This window comes from Enoplosus armatus, chromosome 10 (genome assembly GCF_043641665.1).
Source record: "Enoplosus armatus isolate fEnoArm2 chromosome 10, fEnoArm2.hap1, whole genome shotgun sequence".
Classification (NCBI taxonomy): domain Eukaryota; kingdom Metazoa; phylum Chordata; class Actinopteri; order Centrarchiformes; family Enoplosidae; genus Enoplosus; species Enoplosus armatus.
In genome coordinates, this window is record NC_092189.1 from 13,684,202 (window position 1) to 13,705,200 (window position 20,999).

A 20,999-nucleotide genomic window follows, 5' to 3' on the forward strand; every position below is an offset into this window, starting at 1 on the left:
GGAGGGCTTGTAGAGAGAGGGGGAGGATCTGGGAAATCAATTTTCAGCTCAGGCCCTGTTTTCACTGTCCCACTTGATATTGTTGTTGGGATCATGCTTTAAAAGTTGAAATGTCCTTGGAGTTAAGTTTATTTCTTGTTAAGTAAAGCTGATCTTACCACCAAAGCCATAAATAATAGACAAAGTCGGTGGAGAGCTGGAGAAAGAAAGATGAAAATAAAATGTATGAGGAAGAATGAAGAGCTGAAACATGTAAGGTTAAGAGTCTGTCAGGGTGTTTCAGATATGCAGAGCTCCTCTGTTTTACAACTTCCTCTTTCTCTGTCCTCGCTGCTGTGCATCTGTCTCTCCTTTTCTCTACTATTCTCTTCACTCCATTGATTTTTACTTCTTCCTTACCAGTCAGCCAACCTCGATCGTTTACCTCCCTGGTCATGCATTCATTTCTCTTCTTCTCATACGGCAGGAGGAATCATATTTTAAAGGCTGCAATAAGGGGGCCCCAGTCCACAGTCGTGCAAGCTGAGCGGCTGATATATAATAGTACAACAAAAATGTGTGCGTTAGTGATGTTTCTGCTGAATCTGCACAGGCCAGTCCGTCTTACCTGAAGTCAATATCTCATGACTAACTGAGTTAAAATCAGAAATGGGTGAATTTTGCAAACTAAAGAGTTATGTACACTTTCTGCTGTTGTGGAAGTTCCTAATGAGATGCATAGTTCATTTGACTATAAATACTATAAATAAATACTCATGCCTATGTTTTTCTTCTCCGCGCAGGTAATTGGCCAGCTTCCGTGGGATTTGATGTCACCTCTAGATTGGTTCAACTGAAGATGGAAACACTGGAGTCTGAGCTGACCTGCCCGATCTGCCTGGAGTTGTTTGAAGACCCCCTGCTCTTGCCCTGCGCCCACAGCCTGTGCTTTAACTGCGCCCACCGCATCCTGGTGTCTCACTGCTCCACCAGCAAGCCCCTCGAATCCATCTCGGCCTTTCAGTGCCCCACCTGTCGTTACGTCATCACGCTGAATCACCGCGGCCTGGAGGGCCTTAAGCGCAATGTGACGCTGCAGAACATCATTGACCGCTTTCAAAAGGCCTCCCTTAGCGGCCCCAATTCCCCCACTGAGAGCCGGCGCCTGCAGCCGCAGCGGCCCTACACCGCCACCATTAGCGGTACAATAGCTGGAACAATTGGCGGCGGTGGTGGTGGCACGAGTGGAAGTAGCGCCCGCGGCAGCCCGGCCACTTCCAGCCACTCCCACCCGCACGCCAACCACACCAACCACGCCAACCACACCAACGCCAACCACAGCCCAGCTGTAGTTGCTAAAATGGATCCACGCATCAGCTGCCAGTTCTGCGAGCAGGATCCGCCGCGTGAGGCTGTCAAGACGTGTGTGACGTGTGAGGTATCGTACTGCGACCGCTGCCTGCGCGCAACGCACCCTAACAAGAAGCCGTTCACCAGCCACCGCCTGGTTGAGCCGGTGCCGGACACTCACATCCGCGGCCTGACCTGCCTGGAGCACGAGAACGAGAAGGTCAACATGTACTGCTTGGTGGATGACCAGCTCATTTGTGCCCTCTGCAAGCTGGTGGGGCGCCACCGAGAGCACCAGGTGTCCTCACTCACTGAACGCTTTGATAAGCTCAAGGTTAGTCCTCCATGTCCTTGTCAGTTTATAAAGCATGCGATAAGGTCATATCAATTTCTGTGTACTGCTTTTATGTTGTTTGACTTCTGTGTTACTGAAGCAAGGTAAGTCACCATCTGGAACAAGATTTGATTTTAAAGGACTGATGATTTACCGTCGAGCTTTGAAGCTATCCCCATTCTCATTTATAGCCTGCAACACTCATTATGATATCTTTGTTTGCCGTTTTCAGCAAAATCTTTAATCCATCCATTCCCACAGTACCTTGGGGATGTTCGTTCTGTGCATTTCTGTTGAGTGTGAACTTTCAGTGCTGCCACAGTTGCATCATACACACTCACACCAGCCTTTGTTCAGCAAGAAGGACAGAAAGACAGATCGCAAACAGGAAGAGAGAGAGAGAGACAATTGGGATGGTGTGCTGGTGAGAAGGGCAGAGAGAGACGGAGAGCGATAGGGAGGCCGTCATTATAATAGTCGATGAGCTGGCATTCCCTGTAGCCACTGAGCTTTCAGTGGCTCTGCGTAAAGTCCAGGACTGCTGAATCAGGGTGAAAAACAACAGAGAGAGGCACTAGCTGGAGCTAATTCCACCACTAAAGACCTAAAGCAGCCGGCCACATCTGCTGGCCTAAAAACTTTTACCATGAGTGTGTTTGTCTTGTGTATTTATATACCTCTTTTGCACCCTTTTTTTTCCAAAAAAAACTTGAAAATGAAACATTATCCCTCAGGTTTGCAGTAAGCATACGTCAAGTTAATTGAGTATTTAAGTTGCTTCTGTGGGTAATATTTAACTCTCACAACATTATACAGGAAAGGAACTATGTTCAGTTTGCGACCTTGATAATAGCAAATACTTTTCTTTCTATAATGGTATGTATTTATGTGTCACAGAAGAAGACACAGACAGCAAAACCAAAAGTAAAAGCAGTAAAATCTTAATCTGTGTTTGTTAAGATACTCAAATTCACATATTGCCTAGATGTGGATTTTAGGTGTAGAGACTTGGCTCTGGTATTTGCCCTGTAGTCTGGTAGAGATAACTTCACTGTTACTATCTGAAAATATAATGGCTACTTGATATACTGTATCATTACGTAGATTATCTACTTTTTAAAAAGTACATTTTCAACTTGAAGACATGATCCTTCATACTTCATGCTGTGAACCTCCAAAGTCGTGTAGATTAAGGAGATTTGATGGATGTATTTCTGTCCCCAGGGTGCGAGGGTGTTGCTGTGGTTTGATTGTGTCACATGAATGGCATTGTGTAGCACACAGTGAATGGACACCTGAGAAAGCCCTACGTCGGCTATTTTATGGCCTTATCTGTAGAGAGGCGCATACTTGTCCGTTGACGTTTTGTTTCTCAAGTACATTTTAATGGTCTCACATGTGGGCTTTTTTGTCACTCTGCATTACAACAGTATGGGTGTAAGAATATGTTAAGCAGCGTTTCAAGGGACATTGTTAACTTTCTATGTGCAACAAAAATCCATCTCGTTGGGTCTCAGGGAGAAAGCAACAACAGCAGTGATGTTCTCGACAGCACAGAACATTTTTTATGTCAGTGAAAATGCAATCCCATGTTCTGTATTATTGATGATTTCAGCTACCAAAACTTTTGCTCTCACTTTGAGTTTTGCACCAACATGTCAGCAAAATTCCACCTGCTCAGCACCTCTCTCAGTCTATTTTCACAAGCATTTACCCCCTTTTTACACACACACACACTCTTTCTGCCACCGTATTCTCTGCCCTCCGTGGGAGAGTTTACTGTAAGTAGCTAGCCCCCGCCCCCCCCCCCCCCTTTCCTCTCCACTTCATAGCTGGCTGTGGTTCTTTTGAACGTTCCCCAGCCAGGGCTTTGAACTTTCTTGACTTTGAAATCCCCAATCAACCCCAAATCTGGGAGGAGACCAGCCCCAGTCCAAGCTCCAGCTCAGCTCAGCAGTGGCAGCTAACTTATAATCTTCTGCTCTCTCATGGCGAGGCAGAGGGGAGGAAGTCCTATTTGTGCATAGCTAATCATGGAAGATGTAGGTCAAAAAGGACTGTGTGTGTCTTCCACTGCATTCTCCTTTTCCTCTGTTTCTTTTTCGAATATTCACTGAAACACTTGGTTTTCTTGGTTGAAGTTTCAGTCATATGTAACTAATGTTGATATTGACTGGTCTTCTGCAATGCCCCAATCCGTTCTTCTAATTGGCCCCTAGTCAATACCACTAAATAATTGCACTCAGCGTCTGTTTGACCCCCGCCTCACTCCGTTTGATCTTTGACCTCTAGATTACCCTCCACATTATTTTCTCTGTCTGCTGTGCATGCTGGGAGCTACTCTGTCACAATGATTTCTCACAGATTAACGGAAAGGTAAGCTTCCCTCGGGCTATGAAGGTGGATATTTCAGGAGAGAAAATGCCAACAAGTGCCAGAGCTGTAAAAGACCGAATGTGGCACAGCTGAAACTGCAGGGAAGAGAGTTAATTCCCCAGGCAGCTGTTAAGCAGAGCTCTTTGCTCAGAAGCAAAGACATTTGTGTCTTATAATTGGCAGACCTTGGTAATAGTGTTTTACTTTGATATTCTTAAAAGACTGCAGCTTTAAGGTACTACACTCTAGATTTTTGTTTGTTTTTACACAATCAGATTCACTGAAACCACTTTCAGCTACGATACATTCTGCTGCAGCAGTGAATGTTTCATCACCTGCTGCTTTGGGAGTGTGTATTGGAGGCTCAATTAGAGAGTAATTTAGGTACATTTTGTGGCAGCCTAACATCCCCTTTCAGAGGCGCGCGGGTTGTGTGCTCTCAGCGCAGGATTTTAGTCTGACGTGTGTGATATTGCACTGGAAGGTGAAAAAGTGTAACACTAAAGGTGAGACTGCAACATTGTAGGTGAAATGTTTCCCACATGCTTCAAGACTGATCACAACTGAAGAGTTGCACGTTCAGGTTCATCTGCATTTATTAATGCAAAGAAGCAAAGCAGAGGTTTGAATGTGTTATTTTTAGAGATGATATGACTGACTTGGTGAGATGAATGGGCTTTAGCTCTTGAAAAAAAAAATCCTAGAAGGTTGTAACCGAGCACTACATGCATTAATGGCTGGTGTTTTTGGCCCCTTGTTTTCAGTAGAAGTCCTCCTTATGTATGTATGTCTGCATCTATGTGTGAAAGTAATTTTTAGCATTTAGACTTTTTGTTGGCTGGAAGCAGTTGCAGAATGACAAATGAGATATACCATGTTTAGAGTTGCTGGTAGGTGAATTTTGTTACCTTTGGACAAAGAACAAGGCTAGCTTTTTCCCCCCTGTTTCCAGTCTTTATGCTAAGCTAAGCTAACCTGCTGCTGGCTACAGCTTCAAATATACTATACAGACATGAGAGCAGTATCGATCTTCTAACTCTAGGCAAGAAAGCGAACAAACTTATTTTAAAATGTTGAAATGAACAGCTGAAGAGAGCGGAGGCTCAGACCCGGACCAGAGATGTGCTAGCCAGCAACATAAATTCTGATCTGTTGTTATCCCAGGCTTTCAGTGATTTGGTTACTGACTCATTCATTCATATGGCCACTAAGGGTTTATCTGCCCTTATCTATCTTAATGTTGTTGTTTATTGTGTGTCTGGCTGTGTTTTCTTTGGGTCTGCTCTGTAATGAGACATTGTCTGTACAGTCATCTTTGAGCCCTTGTGCCTACTTGTGTGTATGTGTCTGTGTTGAACTCTCAGCAGTCATTGTCTCATTAAAGACTTGAATTAAAATAAGTGGTAAGAGAGAAGCTGAAAGAGGAAAGAGACAGCAAGGAGCAGAGGAGGAAAACACAGTACAAAGACTGAAGGAAATGGAGAAATGGTGATAAATGGATCCCATCACAAGGATAAAAAGTCTTCCTCTTCTCTTCTGCATCACTGGCACTTAATTTACTGACTCTCCGGCTCTTGAGGGTTTGAAGTGTGTGTGCTTTAGCATGAAGTGCTAATGAGCTGACATGGAAGCAAAGCCTATAGCAGAGTTGCTGACATTTGTGACACTTGAAGTAAGCGGCAGATAAACTTAAAGGCTCTCTGTGGCGTCACATGTGCACTAACCCTACAGCAGTGGGATTTGTCGTCACATTTGTGTGTGTGTGTGTGTGTGTGTGTGTATGTGTGTGTGTGTGTGTGTGTGTGTGTCTCCAAGGTCTTGACAGGTCTCATGCATACTTGTACCAGATGATAGTCTGTTGTGCACATGAGAAGAATGAAGAAATATGCAAAACATATCCAAGCGATTATTGGATTAATTCCTGTTTTGGAAGAGGCAAGTCACAGCATCCTGACACCATCACCCCCCCTCCTCCGCCTTTTAGCTCTCTAACTCTCCCCTCTCTTCATTTCCTTCAGTCCCTCCAGCCCTGCTTCTTTCCCTTCATCCCCACCATTTTTTTCATTCACCCTCCCTCACCCCTCATATCTTCTACTTTTCCCCATCTAAGCTCCTTAAGGCACTGTCTAACCCTTTTCTGTGCGATGTGTGCATCTCGTCTGCTCCTGCTGCTGACTCCACTCCTGCTGTATTTACACCCATTTGCTTTGCTAAATCCAGAGGCGAGCGTGTGTGTATGTGCAGCACTCACACAGACACACAAATGCGAGCACATTTAATCACATCCACACCCACAAACTCGTACTTTCTGGCTCTCTTTTCACACAGGCAGAAACAGGCACATACACAAAATAGAGCTCACCTAAACTGATTAGACGCCAAACACTGGCAGTAACGATTTTAAGGGGAAATTAAAAGGCTGCAATGTCAAGTACGCAACCAAGCTGAATCCTTCATGCACTCCCAATTCTTTCCTCTTCATACACTCACAATTTTCATATTATTCTTCGCTCATGCACAGACCCCCGCTCTCTCACTGCTGTCCTCTCTCTTTCACTACACTTCTCTCACTTTCTCTGTTTTGCATACGAGCACACAAACATCATCCTTCCCACCTGCTTTCTGTCACTCTGTTTCTCTCTCTCCTCCCTCTCCCTCACTTGGCCCCTGGCCAGTCTGTCTTGTTTTAGGTAACACCACTCTTCTCCGCCCGCAGTCGCCCACAAACCCACATACACTGCTGCAGCATATTGCTGGTGAGAGGGAGACTTACAGCCCTCCGGTGTGTTTGTGTGTAGGAGGGTTTATGATTGCCTTCAAATATGTGTGCCTGTGTGCGGTATTACAGGTGTGTGTGTGTACCTGCGAGCACATGTGGGTGCACATGTGTGTCAAAGCAGATGCTATTAGGTCTGACATGTTTGGAGTGATTGGGAGCTGAGTGTGTGATGCCAGGGGAAATCATGGCTCTATCTGGAGAACAGTGTGAGATGGAGCACACTTAGTCATGCTGACGGAACCACCAAGGCTGTAGAAAGCTTTTAGTGTCTGTGTGCGTCGGTGTGCGCCACATCTCTGTGTGTTAAAGCGCCTATCAGGAAGTCTGCATGAATGTGTGCGTTTGTGCACGAGCTAGTGCCTATACTTTCACGACGCACACAAGTGCACCCTGTCAATGCATCATGCATGTGTTGTGAAAATATGTCACGCCAGCCCATCATAAAATTTAGTGGGTCATGAAAAAAAAAAACGCTTATCAAATCACTCCCAGCCACTACATCATGCATATGCACAATTTATGCAAAAAGAAAGTGGGAAGCTTTTAGGAGCTTTGGTGTCAGCAGTGATACAATGCAATGCAGAAAGAGGGATATAACCGACATAACTCATCTCTGACTTTTGTGTGTATGTTTGAGAGCGATGTACAAATTTATCCATTCCCATTTATCCATTATCCATTGATGCCTCACCTCATTTTTCTTCCATGAAATGAGAGCAGGGTCCACTGGATCCTTGTTGTTCTCAGATCAAGCATATATAGATATTCACTGCAATAGGGTGGTTCATGTGAGCTACTGAAATAGATCAACTGTAGTACATTTTAAAGGCACTCCTAAAGTGTACTTCTGCAAATCAACGTTGGTCATCATTTTTAGTTTGAGGTTCATGGCTCAGCTACATAAAAGCTGTCTGTAAAGTCTGCAATTAAACTGTATTTTCTCTGTAATTTATACTTAATAATTTACTTATTCAGTCACATTTATTTCAAATAACATAATAAATGTTAAGGTGTGATTTATCCCACGGTCTTTCCTACCATGAAATATGTGTGTTTGGTCTGCACGCCTTAAACAATTTCTTTATCTTGGGAGTTTTAGCTTCCCATGGAACAAATATTGTTTTGGGGAATTTTTCACGCTCCCAAGGTTAATAATCCTGAGTAAACTCTGCTTGGATTTTTTTTGCATGAAAAAAGCACAAGCAGCAAAATATACAGGACCATCAACCTCTGTAGCCTGTATCCCAGTATATGCCTTCTAAATCCATGCAGGTTGAACCCTGCTACATTTTCCTTCTTGTCTTTCTTTTTCATTTGCTTTTTTTGCCACCCCTCTTCTTTTTGGTCTTTACAAGGTTTAAAACTGGAATTCAGGCTCTTGGCGGCCTGTGCTGTGTATTTTAGCGTAAAGCTGTAAGAAGCTGGCAACACACTCGAGGAAAACCATTTTAACTAAGCAGCTGATAAATACAACTTTTGGATCTCTGTGGACACCAGACAAATAAATACACATGTATACTTACAGTGCATTCATGTGCGCCAGAAAAAGTTTGATGTATGTTGTGTCTGTTCTTAAAACGTGTGCTATACATCTTTTTATTACAGTGGCTGTATTCGTGTATATTCTTCATGGGTTGTCATAATGCATGACAGATCATAAACTCATTATTATTTATGTATTTTAGTCAGATGGCTTGCAGCTACACACCACAACGTAAGAGGATTTACACATTAATCAACAGTGGAAACTCATCTTGCTATGCTGATGTTATTTTCCACCGGCTTCCAAGCATTTTGATTCCAACCTTTCATACAGTGCCACATTAGTGCCTGCGATATCTGATGAGTAAGCACTTCCTAGTATTAATCTGCAACAATCCGTGGCACAAATCACATTTATATGAGGGGAAGGGAGGGGCTCTGTTTGAGGAAATTGATGACGCATGCAGTCTATGAACATTACGATGAGGCTTGATTTAGAAATTACATTGCAGTGTCTCTGGAGGATATTTGATAAATTGTAAAAACTTGATCAAATCCACTAATTTTAATCACGTAAGAGATTTTTCAGTCAAAAGGATAAATCACAGGTGCCTTCCAGAAGCTATTTTGGTTTGTGGCTCAGGGACAGTGGACAAAACAACAAAGCATAACAGGAATATTTGTACTGAGTCTGGAATGTCAGTCAGCATCCAGACTTCTGAATTTCTTGATCCCGTACACGCACATGCACAGAAGTATGTATATGTGCATGTATACACACAAAGGCTGAAGTATTTTCTCCGTCTTAGTAGGTTTTGGTGTCTGTGCACACGTTGCCTTTGTGTGTCTTGTGTGCGTGATGACTTCTGTGTCCTTTTGAGAGGCTGCCAGGCAGGAACAGTGTGACGCCACTGGGAAGATACTTAGTTTGAACTAATGACACCAGTGTGAGATAAACAGCACGTCTTCACTGGCCCGAGGACCCCAGGGACCACTGATTCATTCCCAAACTTAAAATAGCCTGGTGGTTAGTATTCTCTGAGCTGCACCCAGGGAACAGTAATCATAGTATAATAACAGTAGTTTTCAGCATTGAATCGTCTGTATTATCTAAATGTTGAAGAATGAATTTGAAGCAATTTTACTGGTTATTCAGTTTATAACCACTGAGTCAATTTAATAAGATAATAATTTATTCTTAGTGTAATTTTGTGCTTTGCTTTTTTGCCAAAGTTCTAAAATGTAATATGCTCTTGAAGTTTAACGTGTGCCTTTTAAAGTTGTTTTAATCAATAGTTGTTAATTAACAATGGATGACATATATATTATACTATGTATAAGGTGAAAGGTGTCACTATTAACTGGCCTTTTCAGCCCACTAATCTTTTAATCTGTTGTCTTGTCTACAGTTCTGTACTTGCCCATTGTTGTTTATTGTTGCCGTTGGTTTGTTTCTCTTTGTGTGTATTCAATGTCCTTTTGTACAGCACTGTGGTCAGCTAAAATTGTGTTTAAATGTACTCTATAAATAAACTTTACTTACTTATAGTGGCAAATCCACAGATAACGATCACCTGATTTTACACCTCCCATCAGCTCTATGGAGTGTCTTTCAGCTTATTGTTTTGGTTTTGGCAACTGTTTTTAGAACAGTTTTTTAAAATGCTCTGATTCTCTGTATGCTAACCTGCCTAGTACCAAACAGCAGACTTGTAAAGTTAGCTGGTGAACATAGTGGAGCATTTAGAAGCTAAAGAGCCAGATATTTCCCTCAGGAGTTTGGTGGAGACCAAAACAGAGGATGAAAGGATGCAAAATGAAGCTAGCTACATTACTAACTAAATCTGCAAAATTTTGCTTCATTGAGTGAGCCCGAAGGATCTGAAATGAGGTTATAAACTCTCAGATTTTTGGGTTTCTTTGTTTGTTATCAGGGGTTTTGAATTCAAGTTAGGTACAGTACTGATAGAACTATGTGGCCTGCAGCTGATAACTGGTAGCAAAACGAGCCTCATTTGGTGATGGTCACTTCTTATCCTACATGCTCATTACGGAGTGCTCTTCATTTTTGGAAGGCAGCGGCTTGATCCACTTCAGTTTTGGCTCCAAGACAGCTGGTTTCCTTTTTAGCAGCTTCACTGTTGCAACTGCTTGAAATGTAAAATGCATCATTTCCCTTTCAGCAGAGAGCTGAAGAACTCAGTGACACTGACTGAAGAGCAGCAAATGACCAAAACTGGATGTAGGCCATAATGCGCACAGCTACTTCAGTTAGTGTGAAACCAGTCTTGCCTATCTGCTTACAATCACACTTGCTTCATCTCTTAAACTGTGTTGTGTGTTTTTTGGCCTTCATGTCACTGAAGCTGCATTTCTTACACTTCCACAAGGCTACACATTTCAACCAGCTTAAGCAATACCATTACAGTAACAGCGAAAAATTACTCCTGTGTGAAAGCCAGTGAGTCAAAAATCCGTTGGCTTAGTTCAAAACCTCAAGAGTTAAAAGAGAAAAACAAGTGCAATATGGGAGAAGAGTTGATCAAAAAGGAATACTGGCAAGTAAAGCGATGAATTCCTTTGAAAAAGCCCCAACTGTTTTCATTGTTATGTATTGATCTCTCCATGGGCAGTCATTATTTGATAATTTGATTTTCTTCCAGTTGTATTACAGCAGCAGACAAATGGATGAAACGCTGAAAGGGGCGAGATGCTGAAGGAAGAAAGTTCCCTGCAGTTTAAAAAGTTCAGCAAGGGATATTCAGATTTGATGAAAATCATTATTGTTTTGTAGCCGTGGCTGTAGAATCGTAAAATGGAAATGTGCACAAATGTTTTAGATGTTTGAAAATGTTTAATTTACTGACATTTTGAGTTGTCTTGTCCCATCTGTATTGAAACATATCTCTCTCACATACAGTTATTACCATCCTTTCCTTTTTTTTTCTTACATCATCAGTGTCCTGGTGAGTGAAAGAATCAACTCCTTCGATCACCTTGAGGGGAAAGCAAAGTCCTAGAAATGGATTTCTAAGCGTGTGTGTGTTGTTTTGGTCAGTCTCCCACACTGTTCTCAACCATCTCGCTCTGTCTCAGACACAGCTGCCGGACAGAAACATTCTTCAGTGCATTCCTTTCCCATGAATCTCTTGCTTCCTGAAACATTCACATTCACTTTCAGAAGACACGAACACACACACACACACACACACACACACACGACAGTGAGCACTATTGTCTAATTCAGTGACACTGACATATACATAGAGTAGAAAGCTAGGAAGTGCTGCATATAAAACACAGGCAGCTGTAACACTAGTGGCCGCCTGTAATCTATGCAACATATTGTACTGGAGATTGTTTTGTGATTTCTTAGCTAACAGTGTGGCAGTGTAAATTAAAGTTTTACATTTATTTTGAATTGATGTGTATTTTAAGCAGTTACATTTGTATTACTTGTATCACTGAGTATTAATTTAAAAAAAGAAAAGTTGCAAAGTTTATTTTGTGAATGTCTTTCCGATTCTAATTACTCGTCCATATTGGAGCTGAACCAGAAAATAAAAGTCAATCTGCCTAGAAAATGCACCCATTGTTTTTGGTCACAAAATACAAAATGGATTTATGTTCAGATTTATACATTTAAAGAAAAGGCTCTGCTTCCCTGCATTCAGCAGTTCAGGGCTGTATTTCTCCACAGCATGAACCCTTGACCACAAGTGAACTCCTGTGAGGGGCACCAGACATCTAGCTGTCGGCCAGAGTCGGGAGTGTTAGTCCAAGATGTACAAGTTATTTAGGTTTACAAGATTTTGGACAGGAAAGGAGAGGAGCCACGGGACGTTATGACCGTGAATTGACTTTGCAAACTGGAGTTACCTGGGAGCTTCATTTCATGTGACACAGAGAATGAGAGCACAGGTTAACGGCACTGTGCTTCAATGTCCCCCTCTTTACAGCCAATGAAAGGGGTGCGCTGATGCATGCTTAATAGCATGCAAGGCTTCTTTTATGGCTTCTAAAAAGGGACACATCACCTATCCTCTCTGGCCATCATGGCGGTGACAGCAGCAGCCAGCACCATGTCCACTAAAGCTCCAGAGAGAAACGTGTACATCTGAGCTCATGCATGCAGTACAAACATGGAGACGCTATCAACATATTCATATAGAATATATGGCGTGAATATGACTTTCTCATGTTATTTTAACATGCTTAAAATAGTCACAACACACACCAGAGACTCAGTGTAGGCAGCTCTGTATGTCTTCTTCAGAGATGTCGCTTTGGACTACTGCGGCCAACAGTGCTTGTAAAATCCGTCATGCTAATGCAATTACTTTTTTTATTACTGAGTCCTTCATTGTCCTATAACCCAAACTCAGCGAGAAGATGTCAGAGGGAAAATATCTAAGTTTTATTTCATCAATTCTGCAGGTGGCTGCTTAATTTAGATTATGTGTGATTTCTGTCAAAAGTTTTGATTGCGTTGCATTATTATTTATTTGTTAAGCCAGACCTCCAGCCAAGTCCTCAGACGTTTCAGTTTGCATTTGCTGCCTCACATCTGCTGAAATTACTCCACTAGGATGACAGGTGGAGGTGTGACATCAGCTTTTAATATAAAAAAAACTAATTTACTGTACGTATACTGAACGTCATCCTCCCTGACTGATTTGCAGGAGCATCCCTGGAAGTTTCTGTTTAGCTCGGGTTACGCAGAGGGACTTCAGTTCCCCGGGGAGTCGTACAGTGAGGAATGTCTGTTCCAGATATCGACGCCAGAAAGCCAGCCACGTAGAATCACAGGAACGCAGGGAATGCGTCTTTTCCTATTTGCGGTGAACCCTGTTACCACCGCAGACACTGTCCAGAGTGGTTCCCTGCACTATAACTCCGGTGTCAGGAATGCGTAGTAGTGAAGCTGAGCCACAGCCAGCGTTATGAGATTGTCTTGCACCGGGGGCTGTCATCCCTTAAGATTTTTCATTTCCATAAGTACACTGGAGCTGGGGCTCTCAGCATGTGAATCCATAGTGGCCTAACATGTCACAATGAGGGTCAAAGCAATATGTCTGAAGATGTCATATTCATGTGTTCAATGATAATCAGATTTTTTTTCTTCCTGTTATCATTGTCTCTACCTCTCACGTTTGCTCGCTTCCTCTTTTTCTGCTCCTACTCCTCTGGCTGCAGTGTCCATCTCGCTTTTTTGGCGGGCATCCTGCCAACAGCTGGCATGGTAACAGGTGTCATATATAGATGTTATGTAGCTGCCACCAGCACTAGCATTACATGACCTCATCTATAAATACATGATAGTGACATGATTTACTGGCCTGCTTCCTGGGCACTGTCGGTCCAATTAGATAAGGCAAAGTACAGTAGAGATAGAGTAAATCACTGCACCCACCTTGGAGGAAGCAAGCCCATCTGTTAGGGTGGACAGAGCCACTTAGATACTAATGGAGACACTCTGTCTTGCCGCTGACCACTGCCACTGTGTGTGAAAGGGAGGAGGGGAGAGTTTTCTTGTTATTGTGCGTTTTGTGTGTATAAGTGTGTATACATTTGTCTGATTTGTGTGCATGCTGCCGGCTGCAGCCTGAGCAGATGAGAGTCGGGGGTCTCTTTCTGTTCTACATCTAAATGCCTGCAGGGCCCAGTAGGGGGTCACGCTGTGGTGGGCAAGATAAAACGTTTCAGGTGGAAATCTCACCGTTCCTCTCAAACAGGTCTCTCTGTACGGCATTATCTACTATCACATTCAATACCGCTGAAACAGCAGCAAACATAAAGCTGCTGTTTTCCTTTATAACTCCAATTCTGCTGTTTTTTTCCCATTTGCTCTTTATGTACTGCAAATAAATTTCAAGCATTTATTCCCTGAAGTACAGACCTTAGGGAACCATTTCAATAGGTTACATGGCTATTGAATTGCACCATTAACCGCTGGGGAAAAAATCAGGTTTGTGCTAAAGCAAGGGTTTTAATCTGAAAGGCAAGGAAGTGGAGAAGTATATGTTTGTGGCAGATTGAGTTAAAACCATGCAGAGATCTGTCGAGATAAGCAAAAGTCTTAGAGAGGAAGTTTTTTTTGGAAGCTAAATTTGAGACTGCAGTAAAAGCAGCTTGGGATCGCAGTCGCTTTGCGTCAGCGCCTTCTGTGCCTTCTTTTCCCCCACAAATCATGAGTCAGTTATGATACATTATTTTGCATTAAGATGCCCTTGAGCAGGCAGCAGCACCTCAAGTTAAATCTCAACACACATCATGACATGTGCTCCTCTGTGTGTTTTTAAGTGTGTTTACCCTCCTGCTGGCAGCACCAGTCTCATATGCTGGCAGAAACGAGGTGTTCGCTGCCTCTGTACCATCTTACCCAAAAAAGAAATCTGTGTTGCTCATAACCTTATCACACTCTTGCAGTTTCTGTAGTCCATGAGCTCAGATGAACTTCTCTGGAGGTTTTACTAAAAGCTGACAAGTGTAAAGCTTTTAGCTTGGAAAGTGTCAATCACACCAGATTATTGTTCCTGTAATGTGGCTGAAGGTTTAAAAAGATGGCGTGTATAGCAGCGTCAGGCTTCCAGATGACAAAAAAAAAGTCCAAAGAGAGAGGAAATTCATTTGTAGAACTTCAATTATTAAAGATCAGATAAATGTAATTTCCAGTTGGGCTGCTATTTACAGTGGCAGCCAAAGCTGTTCTGTTATGTTTGCTCTGTATTTTTAGGAGACTGTCCCAATAAAACATGTTCAATTTCAACTGAGAAGTAGAGATAGCACTAAGTCTCAGAGACAGGACTCTTATTGTCACAGTTATTTAGGTATTACAGAAGGCAGAATGAGGTAGTGGAAGACAAGATGATGAAGGTCAGGGTTGAAGAAGAAATGAGGAGAGGGCGACAGCTGACATTGCAGAAGAGCGGGAAGGAGAGATCAGAAGTGACAGGGAAGTAAAAGCAAATAGTGGGGGCGGGAAAGAGAAAGAGAGGCGATTGGGATTCCATGATGTCGACATTTAGGGTGATTTCGCATACCTTTAAATGACAAGCGCTCGTTTCTACCCATCCTGCCTCCAGCAAACCCACAGGTGAGGCTTCAGCTGTCAACACAGTCCATTTAATAGTAAATAGATTCAGATTGTGTGTGTCAAGTAAATGTTTTCATTTTAGTAGATGTTTTCGCAGAGTTTACTACATTTTAGGTATTTACTCGACACTTCTCTGTAGAATAACAATGAGGCAATCAACAGTGAGAAATAAAAGTGGAGATTTAAACAACAGAGATGCTTTTTAAAGAAATAGTTTGACATTTTAGAGAAATTTGCTTGTGAGATTTAATGTGTTGATTAGTGAGTTTAAGACATGCTGTTAGGAGAATATTTTTACCTTTGGACAGAGCTAAGATAGCTGTTTCCCCTTGCTTCCAGTCTTTATGCTAAGCTAAGCTAACTGGCTCCAGCTATATATGTATTGTTCAGACTTGAGAGTGGTATTGATATTCCTATTTAACTCTCTGCAAGAAAGTGAATAAGCATATTTCCCTAAAATGTCAGCCAATTGCTTTGAACAGCAATAGGTTGAATCGGCTGCTCTTTGTTTGTGTCTGTGATCATGCTAGATTATCTTCATATAAATTCAGATCATTTAGTTCATTAACAGCATCAAATGTTTGGAGGATTATAGGCTATAACTAAGTGCAATGAGTCTCAAAAGAGCAATAACAAGTTACGTTCTCGCTAATTAAATTGCAATGTAGGGGAATATAGAGGGCAACCACTGAAACAGAGAGAGGAGCCGCCAGAAATAGAAGAAGAGGAAGATTATAGTGATGATGATAGTGATACCATTCCTAGAAAATCTCTTCTTCTGCCTGAATCAGTTGCCTCTTCCAGGCATCCTTGTCTCAGAAGGGGGAAATGGGTTTGAGGAGCATGTACCAGCTCAACCAGAAGGCCCTGCATATCCAGTGTTTGTGAAGAGCACATGAATTTTCCACAAGCGCAAATGTGCTACGGTCCATGTGTCGTAAGTGAGATTATCCGGTGTGTCACTTTGCCACGAGTGATATGGTAAAACACCGTCAAGGACTCTCAAAGCTGTGGGGCCGTGATGAAAACTTCACATCTGTCATGTCAGCGAGTCATTGCTTTCTCACAGGCAAAGCGTGCACAGCTCTGAATCTCAGTATCTTGAGGGAATAAAACGCCAACTGTTCTCCAACAGTCTTTCCCAATGGCTTTCAACAACTTAATGTTTTCCTCAAAGATAAAATCTAATGAGAGACAGCAACCATAATGTGGAGGTGACGAACCAGAGAAGCTAGATGTTAACCCAAGGTGACACAAAATGTTCACAGTGTGTCTCAAGGATTGTTTGTGGCATCATTTTAACGTCTATCCAATGTCAAACTGTCAACTAAAAGAGGGTGATAGTGAACTTGTGTTTAATAGTAAAAACCCATTGAGTGTACAAACCAACACGATGCCTCCATCAGGTCATATTTTTTAACATTTGCCACAGATTTATATCAGCTTCGTAACTAAACAAACAAACCCCCAGTCGACATTTGTCACCTCCACATAAATATGGCTTCTTTGACGTCTTTTTATGCTTAAAGGCTTAAGGGGAGGTTTAGTGAGAACAACACCTTGGTTTCGGCAAAGAGCTCTTTTTGGATCAGCTAACCGGGCGCCACTGACGGCTGTGCTTATCTCACTTCTGTGGCAACTTTTTTGCACAACGCCGGGTGCGGTTGAAATGAAATAGGATTATAGTATTTAATCAGAAGCACGCCCTGATTATAGTTAATATAGTAAAAGATGGCGGTGTGAGATTTATGCAGCCAATGTAGAATTTTAAAGCTGAAATTGCCTCTGAAATCTCTGGCTCCAGTGAGCGAAAACCAACATGTGGTACTTTTATGATTGTGCACGCGTCCGCATTATTTATGAATACAAAACATACAAAACCTTCATACTCCATCTTGGGATTTTCTGCACTCTCGGCACCCAGATAACCCGATCAGGTTGCCTGTTTTTTTCTCTTGGCAAACATCTTCTGCAGCAGCCACTTTGTTTTCTGTGTGTCAGCTGCGGTTCTCATTATGCTGTTATATTTCTGAGGGTGTCCACGGCACGTCTCTGCGGCCTCCTGTGGGTGCTGCGGACCTGGCTCTGCAGCGCTGCACCACTCAAATATAATCTTTTTGACTAATCAAAAATAGATTCTTCTTTTCCACTTAATTCCACATTTGGTGTTTGCACACTTGAACAATAGAGGGTAAACGTTGCCTACAAGAACCTTGGACTGAACTAAATGAAAGTATGAATTCATTCTTTTAATGTCCACTCTTCTAGTGACATACTTGGTAGAAATTCATCGCAGGACTTTGTTGAAAAAATGAGTCAGAGGGTTTTAGAGACACGGAGGCAAGCAACGGCCTCTGGGTTCCCATCAGTCAGAATGACTCAGACCCAACACACCGCTCTCCTTGTTATTGCATTTTAGAAAATAAGGCAAAATGAATAACCGTGTCATATGAATATACCAACGACCCGGCAGCTAGATAATTGTATTAGAGCCAATGAAATGTCTGTGTGGCTCTCTCTCGCTGTGAGCCACTCTTTCTTTCTGTCTTTCTTTCTTTCTCTGTCTCGTTGTCTCTTTCTGTACCTCGTCTGGTTTTTCATGCGGGAGTTAAGCGGGCATTTTGGTCGAATTAATTTGTGAATATAAAATCCATTTGCAATGGAAACCAATCAGGAGGAGAAGAGGACAGCGGAGCCCATCATGCTGCAGGCTGCCACTTAGAGCTGGTGCCGTGGGAGGTGAACGTAGAGGACAGGTGGTTAGTAACAAGCCGTGGAAATCCTGCCTAACGAGCTGGGCCTTATCCTGACTGTCACACATGGCATCTATTCCCACCCCAAATACTGTATTTCCAAAATATCTACAGTACATGGCTTATGCATTTATTTATTTATTTATTTATTTGATATGGACTGTGCACATTAATAAAATGTTAAATTTGCAAAAGTTTGCCCAAAGGCTTGTTTTCCGTGCCCTCAACAACCCTAAAAAAGTAAAGACTGCTGAGGAAATATCAGAATCATGTAGGTTATACGAGATTGTCAAAAGCATAACAACGTTTTGTTGTATACTGTAGAACCAATTTGCCAAACATTGCAAAGCAAACAAGCCAGCTTCTTGTAGATAATGCCGCAGGAGCTGAACTGTTTCCACTGAGCAAATGGTGGCAAGACACGAAAATTCACTCTTCCAGTTTCACGAAGAGATCAGAGGTAAAGGTCTGCTGCAGGATCGTGTCTTCCGAGGTAGCAGGAACTCACTGCGTTGCTGAAGGACACTTCAGTGGAGAGATTTAACCTGGATTATCTAGTTGGAGGGCATCCTCCCTGCTGATGAGGCCACTCTGCTGCCAATCACAGCCTACACTTTGTAAGATGTGAAACATACTGGTGTGACCCTTAAAGGAATTCTCCAACATTGTGGGAGATTATTTGAGTACAGCAATATCAATTTCATATCTGTGCTTTCACTATAGAGAAAGCACAGTGACTTGTTAAGCCTAGCTTAGTACAATATAACCAGTGGGACCGCAGGCATCTGCTTCTCCGTTTTTTCTTCTTCTTGTGTTTTGTTCACATCTGTCACATTGTGAGTCCAGACATTATCAGGAGTACCGAGGTGTGGACTTTGAATATGGATACAGATATGGGTATTATGTGCTCGGCTCAGGCCTGCTACATTGTACCTCTACTGAAAATATCTTGATTTGAGTCAACATTGTCATTGTCTGTTATCTGAGGGTAAAGCATACCAAGCAACAAATCAGACCCAGACATGCAAGGTCCTGAGCAGTTGTTGTTTGTGACCGTGTTCATTTTACTTGTATCTTGCAATCTAGGCCCCTTTCAGAGCTACAGGCTGTGTACATCAGATGTCAGTCACAGATCAGCAGAAACACATTTACCTGGACTGCCTTGCAATAACTGATTGAGGTTAGCTACAGAGCTGTACTCTCTGTTTCTCTGGACTTAAGTACCAATATTACACATAAACCTGTGCGCGCTATAAATAACTCTAAATATTGATGTTTTATTCAGAACCCCGTTGCTATCAAAGCTCTGCTATATCCTCCACAGAGCAGCCAAATGGAGCCACCATGATGATAATGTCTTTAGTCAGGAGTCACAGTAGTCGGCTGCAGCTCGAGTCTTGATGACAGGAATATTCCTTATCTAGCCCACAGCTAGTAGCACCAACCTAATGATATCATCTGCTATGGATAAGGCCGGACAAGGATAACAAGGATTTGTCATGAGGTGCACGGCGTACAACTCAGATGATGAAACTATTTTAAAGATTCCCTCATACCTGCTTATTATATACTGTGGGCTCTGGTGTCTGTGGGTTGGAAAAATTCACTAATCAATGATCAGATGTGGACTTCATACAGACACGCAGCTCAAATAAGAGTTGCAACAGCTTCAGACAGATAAGAAAGGTACAGTATCAACTGCATCAGTGTGATGCAATTTAGACTATTCTCTATAAATTCCATATTTGTCGAAGATAAAAGTCAAGTCATTACATGTCTGACAAGCTCTTGATATATGTTGTAAATCTGCATTTTAATTCACGATCCGTAAATACACATTATCTATTTATCTAATACCACACCACATTTTTGGCATTAACACATACAGTAGGTCTAATTCATCATTTCATTCGAGTGTTATCTCTTGCATCAATTTTCTTTAGCTCTTCTATGGAAAATATAATATACTGAAATCAATATTTCAATTACAGTAAATAATGAGATCATCAACAAAAGTACAGTTAATAGATTTTGATTTAAAATGCAGTATCAGATAAAACAAAAATAAATTCTATCATAATAACCAGTCGAAAACAATGGTGCTATTCTTCACAAGATCATGAAATACATAGATTTCACAATCTAAAATTAATAACAATAAGTGAGAGAACATGGCCCCCATGCTTTCCATCTCCTAAATATTTGATATTGAGTCAAATAAACTTTGCCAGTCATTTTTTTTTTTTTATTTGAATGGCCATCCAAATTGTAATTACAATATTTCCTGAGAGCATTCAATGCACTCTTAAATCACAATAAAACATTACCATGCCTCCATCCATGCCAAGTGTCAGAGAGAAATTACTGTGACATAAAAACATCAGTCTTGGAGGAACTTTAGGAGCACTTTGGCCCCGTTGTTAAAGGCAGTTCAGACCAAATCTTTGCGACGAGACAACCTGTTTTAGAGCTTTGCGGGGAAAAGTTGCAGCGGTGTAAACTGGGCTGTCTCAGCTCGACTCAAGCATGCTAACGGCGTCGCTTGAAACTCAGCTTGTCAAGTCGCCAGTGGCTGATTTTAGAACGCAAGGCACGTCACCTGTTTCAGCAGCCAACGAGCTTGTAGTGAAGTCAGCTGGTCAAGTCAGTTACAAGCAACCCTCTCGTGTTTTTTGTTTTCTCAGTTTCATCAATATTAGAAATGCAACTGTAGCAAGTAACTCACTATCACTATTCTCATTCATATTTTAAGACGCTTCAAATTATATCCAGCTACAAAAAGTTGCATTGGTGTAAGCTGGTTTCAGAACATTGCAGACCGCCACATTGCAAGTTTGAATTAATCTTGTT

At 42.0% G+C, this 20,999-nt stretch overlaps 1 protein-coding gene across 2 annotated transcripts in view; it reads left to right on the forward strand.

Annotated features, from left to right (window-relative positions):
• Nucleotides 1-838: 838 nt before the first annotated feature.
• mid2 (midline 2) overlaps nt 839-20,999 on the forward strand; it is a 66,524-nt gene continuing 46,363 nt past the window's right edge. Inside the window, exons 1-2 of one of the 2 annotated variants that reach the window (XM_070913160.1) lie at nt 839-1,181; nt 1,332-1,663. In XM_070913160.1, the coding sequence (XP_070769261.1) occupies nt 839-1,181; nt 1,332-1,663 (675 nt within the window). The remainder of the gene's footprint in view (nt 1,182-1,331; nt 1,664-20,999) is intronic. The other variant, XM_070913161.1, reaches the window with a different exon arrangement.